Source organism: Dermacentor andersoni, chromosome 4, assembly GCF_023375885.2.
Source record: "Dermacentor andersoni chromosome 4, qqDerAnde1_hic_scaffold, whole genome shotgun sequence".
Lineage (NCBI taxonomy): Eukaryota > Metazoa > Arthropoda > Arachnida > Ixodida > Ixodidae > Dermacentor > Dermacentor andersoni.
Genome location: NC_092817.1, coordinates 157,273,521 through 157,281,711, shown reverse-complemented (window position 1 = coordinate 157,281,711; position 8,191 = coordinate 157,273,521). Strand labels below are relative to the sequence as shown.

The window sequence follows — 8,191 nt, the reverse complement described above, 5'->3', positions numbered from 1 at the left end:
TACGATGAAAAGGTCTACACCGTGACATTGTTGCATAGCAATGTTTCACTCATGCTTCTCGCCTTCTCAATATTTGTGGTGCATCTCAAGTGTCTCCGGCCTGGAAACTAAATTTTGCTTGGAGTTTGTTTTAAAACGTTAGTTCGCTACTCGCCCGTATACGTTGCTTTCACTCAATGGTGAATACGTTTTTGAGCTTCGATGGAAAGCTCGGGATCGGTTTTCGAATTAACTTCTGTTTACTAGCTTCCAAACCGCTTTCAGTGACGTGGCGTTTCGCATGCGAAATGTAAGAGTCTCGTTGATAGTGAATTATGCTTGACCTTTTGCTATAAGCGGCTACTGCAAACACAGCCACCTCTTCCTGTTGACCTTGTCAAGGCCAGGTTGAGAATGCCTTCGCATTTGTCGACCAGCACGGACGTCCTTAGCACGCAGCGTCCTGCGAACGCATTTCTTAGATTTGCTGTGTAAGCGAATCTCAAGGTATCGGAAGCAAGACCAACATGGCTTTCGCAACTTCCTTTGGCAAGACATGATTTACCAACTCACGCTTTCATTCGGTGTACATGCCACATGCAAAATAGTCAAGCGCCATTTGCAGGTATTAGCCGAACGAGAGGAGCGAGACAGAAAGGAAACAAATTAAAGGAAGGGACGTCAACCGAATGAACGGCTGCGCTTACGCTAGCAAAAATGTAAGGGGAAAGGAGAAGAAATGGGCGAGGGTGAACGGCGACAAAAGATCATCGCCTGAACAACCATCTTTTTCTGTCGGTCCGTTTTACGCTACAACAAGATGACCAGTCTTCAGAGAGCTCTAGGGGAGAGATCAAATTCCTAACTTCCTGCCTCTAGCATGTTTGGCACCGTCACTTGGGTGCCTAAAAAAAGTTGAAATTTTAGTACGCTACTGAGAAATGCACACGTAGACAGATGTCTTCCGATGACTACGCCCGAACGTACGTAGTGCCATAAATTTGTGCGTCCTGGGTTTTCTAGCCGGTTTGTCTTAGTCATTGCAAGTGCAAGCAAGTGTGCCCTGAGAACTGAAGTCAGGCATCCTTTCTTGTTTGGTTATTTTTGACGCTTTTTCATCTAGGGCCGTCTCAGTCGATATATACGGCCTAACTTACCTCATTTCAAGCGTTCTAACATATTTCGTCCATTATGAAAAGCCATTGAAAGCATACAACTATATAGACGATGTTCATGTTCGTTCATTGTTCACCGACGTCGATGAACCGATCACTATCGCAACGGTTAGATTGTTTTACTAAACGGAAAGCTGGACGAACACCTTCGTGTTGGCTTACACTTCTAATGAAAAAAAAAAGAGATCACTCCAAAGAAGTTATACTGGTCGATATTATTTAATACGTTCTTTGTACACGCACTCACAGTCATTCTTCACGCACTCCTTCGCACATGCCGTTCTTTAGGCCTTGGCAGCAGCGCGGGCCGGGTAGAATTCGGCGGCCTTCTGAGCTTCTTCGTCTCCGAGGATGGGGGTGTCCTTGTCCTGGAAGAGGCGCTCGTTGAGGTAGTAGAAGTCCTTGGCGCTGTTGCACGGGATGGACTCGTCGAGGAAGGCGCAGGTGAAGGAGGCCTGGTTGAAGACGGTCTGGTTGCCGCAGGCGAAGGCGTGGTGCTCGAACTCCACGTTGCCGTTCTCCTTGGTCACACCGCGGCACACGTGGAACACCTGGCAGTTGGTCTCCAGGTCGGCGTAGTAGCCGTCACGCGTGCACTGGAAGGACGACTGCAGGGCGCGGCCCAGCAGCAGCTCGATGCCGTCGGGAAGGGGGGCCGCCTGGCGGCGAGCCTGCGTTCCAGAGGGGAGCACAGCGTATTGACATCTTACTTTGGTTCCAGGTGACGTCCATTATCCCGTTCACGCCACCCATACCATTTGACCAGCATTGGCGTGATTGCCTGCAACCTAAAGCTAACGATATATGCTTCCATTTTTCTTTCGTACTTTTTTGAACTTTTTTTTTATCCAGTTATTCAAGCAGCAATTCCTATTGGCGTCCCATGTTGCTGTTTAGAGGCAAAGACGGCTAGGGCTATATATTTTTAGAACCCAACGCGATCATGAATATTTATTCATGGCTCCAATAAGGGCACTATAATATTGAAATTGAGGTTGCAAGGGATACTCTGTACTTTGTAATTCGAGAGATGCCATACGGATTCAGTGGGCTACAATGTACACAGCATGAAGAAACGTGAGTTGCGAAAAGAAAGAACTGAGCTCTTTCATCTGACAGGAGCAACGTCACTTCTTGCGTGTACTGCGAAGTGACACAAATGTGCGCGTTGCCCGCTATCACCGAGTTTCTGACTCAAGCATGGTACGCCTAAACACAGCGGCCTGCGCAAAAGCGTTGCTAAATGTGGCAAAATTTAGAGTTTGAAGTCAGGGGTTTTACAGGAACACGTCTGGTCGGGAGGAGGCATGATAACTAGTTGAAAACTGGACATGAACCATAAAAATAAAAATAAAAATTTAGAGACGTTTCGGCTCCTGCACGGCAGCAGAAAGTTTTTTTATTTTACATTTTATGGTAGGCATCCCATTTTAAAGACTTAAAGTCGAGCGTTTGTGCACGTCTCCTTTTCACGTTGTGCGTGAGCTTAAATTTCCTCCCGGTTAGGATTCTCGACATATTAGCGAATACGGCTGCGCAGTGGCAAAAAGCACTTTCCAAGAAAGATGTTCGGGAATTCGGTACCTCAGTCTCAGTACGCGCAATGTAGCTTCAGTTATTATTAATGGATCATTGATGCATTTTACGACAAACGGAGCTCCGTAGATAAGACATTCGTTGCTCTTGAACCGCTTTCACCTCTGTGCTACGGAGCGACGCAGTGATGGGCGGAGGAGAAGCGTGCGTTTTTTGTAGGGCTGTAGTTGGCCTTAAAATGTTGCAACGGTTCTTTTATTGCAAATGCCGTTTCTTGTATGTTTTCTTAGTTCCGCCTTCCCGAGGGACTTCTCGTCGGCTTGCTGTAACACGTTTTCAGCAAATAGCCAACGACACAAGACTTGCAATGGTGTTGAGCAGCCATGCTGGCCAGAATAACAGGTTTCATTCAAGCCCGATGTACGACAGCGCTAGTTTATCTCCAAAGGCCGCTTTCATCTTTTATGCATTCAAAAGAATGCTGATTGCTTCCTTGATATGCGATGAACAGTATATGAATGCAGCTTTAAAGTGTCATCATTTGCAAGCATTAAAATTCTGCCCTTTCGAATTTTCCCGATGTGTGTCCGCAAAATTGGGATCTTGTGGTTTTGATCTGCGTATGTACATAGCTTATTGATAGCAGCGACAGGAACTTATAGCGGCGTTGCTTAAAACACACTCGCATCTTGAAATACCAGACACGAATATGAACAGTACGTACCCGTGGAACAGCAGCGACCAGAGCGGCTGGAAAGATAATGAGTTAAAATTTAGTTATTGTGTTACTTAAGAACCACGAGAAAAAGAAATGTGATAGACAGCTGGAATTCGTCAGCACGCACATTATGAAATACATTCTCCGCTGGTTTCTCATACACTCGAGACAGTTATATTGTATACTAGCGCGCTATAACGTAAAACTATTCCAAACTTTTCTATTTCAATTCTGCAATCAGCCCACCGCGATCGGTCAAAAACTTTTTTGGACCCCCCAATTCACTTATCTGTCACGCGACGTCACGAAAACCGCGATAGCTCCCCAGCTGATGTGATGTGTACACACTGATTAGGCATAATTTGACCGTAAAAAAACAAAAAAATAGTCATTTCTAATTCGACGCCTCTTCACAATTAGCCGTCGGCTATTGGTGAAAAGTTTTCGGGCTGCACCCACTTCACCTGCCTCTCACGCGACGTCACAAAACCGCAAAACGTCATGCGTCAAAGTGACGTGTACGCTTTAAAGATGCATTAATATGCCGAACAGAAGCGAATTTTTTTCCAAAAGGAATAAAAGATGGCTGCCGCCGATCACTCTGGCACTGGCTACTCGCCCCTGTCGGAGAGCATGGGTTTATTTGCGTGTAATAAAACTCTTTGCGTGGCTGTGTAACGTTTTCGAGAACTATCGACATGTTTACGACCTCGTTATGCCAACTCTTCTTTGCTGAGGATCCATTTTAGCGTCATTCGTAAGCTTCCGTTGCATGCCGCCGCTTCCGTTGCATTGTCGACGAGCCACTTCAAGCTAAGTAAGAGAAAGCGGACCAATCGCAGACGCCGGCATCACCCTCTTCATCCGGTTATCGATGTTGAGTGCAGTGGCTCGGCCCCATCGAATCCCTCTCCACTTGAGCGTGCTCCTCGCCTATTGTGAGCCAATTAGATAAGACAAGCCGCTCAGTGCAGGCAATGTTATTCGTTTTTCGAGCAAACAAAAGTGACCTCCTATGAACGAGGGGAGTATTAGATTGTTTCGTTCAGATAACCCTGCGGGTGACCGCCCGATGCTTGCGTAGGCGGTTACGCAAATTTGACCTCAGGAGATTAGAATAAAAACATATTGGATTAGTTTTACGTTATACGGCTCCTGCACACTGATATTAGTATATTGCGGTCAAATCGAATTATTGCACCATATTTCAGTGACAACACACGCCAGTAGACAACGAAACAGTGAAAGAACCTTCCCCTCCCCCCCACCCCACATAAGTGAAACTTAACTTGAAGTTCGGTAAAATTTTTCGCTGTCTTGGCACGGACTCTGCGTCATGAAAATTACTCTTCTGCAAGCGGTGCGTACATGGCCGGCCAGCGTGAGTCTCGCTGTATTCTCAACTCTGGTGACACACGCTGTAGTCAGCGATATGTCACGAGAGCCGATTAGTGACGTCGTCGTATAGGTTCTTTTCGACTGCGTATTCTCGCTCGACGTAGGGTGAGCACCAATGATAGCTAGCAATGAGGGCCAAATGCATAGTCAGAAGCACGAACAGTGACCGCCGGATGCATGACAAAACTTTGTCTCGAACCAGAGCCCACGGTAGAACCGTGCAACCACACACCTAAGCGCACTGGTATCCCGTGCGTTAGACAAGTATGCCAGGATTATATCAAATATTGGCGGGCAGATACTGCATGACCAGCTTTGCTCGCAGCGCGCACTTATGTCATGCTTCAATTGAGTTTGCAGTAACGGGTCTTCCAGTCAGCTGAAGATTCGCTCGGTGCGAGGCATAACATTTCAGCTGTCAGAACGCTACCGACTTATACTGCTCATGTTGGGCAGTGTGCTACGCCTTGATTGCGCTCCCACTTGCCTTAATTCTTTTTTGCCCGTCTTCAGAGATGTATTCGTTTCAAGAAACCAAGACTTTCGTGATCAGCTTGCGTATGCTATCGCTTTTATCACTGTATACTTAACTTAACTTCACTTAACTTAACTTAACGCTGTATACTGAAGAGCATGATGAAACTTACCCAGAAGGAGGACAGCGGCAGCCTTCATGATGCTGGTTTGCAGCAACATGGAAAAAAAAAGAATAAGCACACCATTGATCAGGAATACTCACTCTCGTTTTCTCCATATTTTTAGCAAGTGACCAAGCACACTTAATAACATAAGCTAGGATTAAAAAAATATCGCTGGCTCGAGAGCGTGAAAACAAGCGCATATGCTGGAAATTACTAGTGGGGCGAGGTTTTCTTGTATACCGCTTGGAAACCTGACTGTGATGATGCGGAGTTAGGAAGGCATAGATCGAGACAACATGCGAGGGAACTGTGAACGCTCCCAGTTTCTTAAGAAAAAAGGTCGTTGCCAAAAGTTTATGCAGGCGGAAAAAAAATCAGCTTTGCGTTTAGTGCAGTGGCTGTGCCACAGCATGGCTCTCTCACAGTTAAAAAAAAAAGTCGGCGACGCTTGAAATTCGTAGGATATGCCATCAATAGTGGCACAGCTGTTCGACCAGCTGGTGAATTCAGTCAGCGGCGCGGGACAATATGATTGAATGAAGCTAGAATCGAATGAGGCGACCGATGTTTGTGCTACCGCTGAGCCATATCTACGAGCCAAAAAACCCTCCGCAGCTGCATTTTACTATTTGGTTACGTTGTCAGGGTGCTCTTTTTAATGTTCTTTCTCGTTTCCTGCTTTCTTTTTGCTGTTCTGCATTTTCTCGTACGATACCAGGCTCCTACTTTTGCCATGGACGCGATACATGCGGGACATATGATAAAAATGGATAGTCGTATGTAAAATAATCCTTACAAAATGTTCAGCCTATGTTGCCTACAAAATGCTTGACCTATGTTTAAATAAACATATTTAAACATAGGTCAAATAAACAGCAAGGGCAGCTTCAGTGTAATGTTTATGGTTAAACAATGGAAATTACTGCTCTAGAAATAAAAGTATCCGGTCTTTGGAGAAACAAAGTCGTTAAAACATCAAGGCCAGGTTCCTGGGCAATATATGGGCGCTTAATAATGCTATTTCATGCAGTGTTTTTATCGCAGAGTTAATTTATGCTTGCACGGGCCCACAATACCCAAATTATGCAAGAATTCCGACAACACGTGCTGGCGACTTCAGAATGCATATTCCGAAATTTTGCTTCAGACTGCGTGGTTAGCGATTTGCGAAAACCGGCCTTCATGTCCGTTTGGCATTCGTTGCGTCCGTAGGCACCGGTTGCTCGTTTCCAGTATTTCCGCTTATGGTATGCGCTATTACATAATCTGATGTGGCTTTGGAAAAGAATTCTCAATTCTTTTTATAGTTTCGAGGTTCACAGATGCCTTACTTATGATAAATGCAGTTGTGTTTTACAACATTGTGGGCTGGAGTCTAATAGAATTTTATCTTCTGTCGACAGGATGCTCTAAAAATTCGCAGTCAGAAATTCAACACCTGTTTTCCCATCAAGCTATCAACTTTCAATCGCACATGGACTTTTGCTTCACGCGTAGCGATATTAAAAGTGAATTAAAGATTGCGACTCCGCATATTGAAGGTAACCGGATTATTTCAGTGTGTTTTAACAACACGTAAACCGGTGCCCGCTTCATTGCCCAAGTTACAAATAGCTTACAACAAGAACGGTGCTTTTAACATTGAGTTTTGCATCACGAAGTATCTCGTTGTCAGCAGTCGGGGAACACTTCCAGTCGAAGCTCGCGTGCCAAAATTTTTATCCTGATCACGTGACGTTGGAAGTAACAGATCAAGAACAGCGACCGCGTGGACACGTTCCACACACATCCGTGTCCACACACGTGGACACGGGTGTTTTCGCATTTCGCCCCCATCGTAATGCGGCCACCGTGGCCGGTATTCGATCCCGCGACCTCGTGCTCAACAGCCCAACACCATAGCCACTGAGCAACAACGGCGGGTAACTGTCGTCGCTTTACGAGGCTCCGCGAGATGCTGCATTAAATGCCCCCCCCCCCCTCCCCCTTCCCTAACACACAATTACAGGATAAAAGATTCAGGGCCACCACAAACCGAACAACTCCACCGCTACCCGGTGCCGCAGTTGTGTTCGAAGTTTACAACGACGAACGACAATTGTATTCCAAGACGACGTCCTCGGAACAGCGCGCGCACTTTCGCTCCTCTTTCAAGCGGGGTTCCGCGGGCACAGGCTGCTGTTGAAATCCCACTTGAGCGGACGACTCACCTGATGATCGCGTTTCCGAAAGAACTCGCCAACGGAGTCCCAAGTGTGTTGGTTGCTACTTATACCTGCCAGTTCACCCTCTCCTACACTGCACTCTTTCTTTTTTTTTAACATCCAGTCTGTGGTATCATTTCGAAGCCGTTATCCTCGTCCAGCCTGTCCACCTTCTTTCCGCGGCATCTTCCTGCAGTGCGCCATATGCGAGAATCCGTGTGCCACACATACTAACTGACCGATTAAGGAAATGCGAGGGTCATATGAAAGGGTGCAAGTCAAAGTTAAGCCAAGCAGAGAGGACAAATTCTTGGTCGAAAGAGAGCGATTGCGAAAGCAGCCTCACAAAAATAATAAAAAAAACGCTCACGTAGCATCTCATCGTTGCCGACACGCTCTTCGGCAATTATACCGTGGCGTGCCGCATTACTTCGCGCGCTACTACTTTATTACATGTATCGAGACGTGTACGCCGGCCAAGCGTGGTCACAAAATCGTATCTTCTTTTTTCTTTCTTTTTTTGGTGTAGGCGATAATCCC

At 46.2% G+C, this 8,191-nt stretch overlaps 1 protein-coding gene across 1 annotated transcript; it reads right to left on the bottom strand.

The window, feature by feature from the left end:
* Positions 1-1,350: 1,350 nt before the first annotated feature.
* Positions 1,351-7,684, bottom strand: LOC126537791 (U-scoloptoxin(01)-Cw1a-like). Its single transcript, XM_055074628.2, has 4 exons — positions 7,658-7,684; positions 5,454-5,485; positions 3,415-3,440; positions 1,351-1,825 (listed from the first exon to the last, which is right to left on the bottom strand). Exons 2-4 carry the CDS (start codon positions 5,479-5,481, stop codon positions 1,439-1,441), a joined length of 441 nt encoding a protein of 146 aa, XP_054930603.1. The 5' UTR covers positions 5,482-5,485; positions 7,658-7,684; the 3' UTR covers positions 1,351-1,438.
* Between the last annotated feature and the right edge of the window lie 507 nt (positions 7,685-8,191).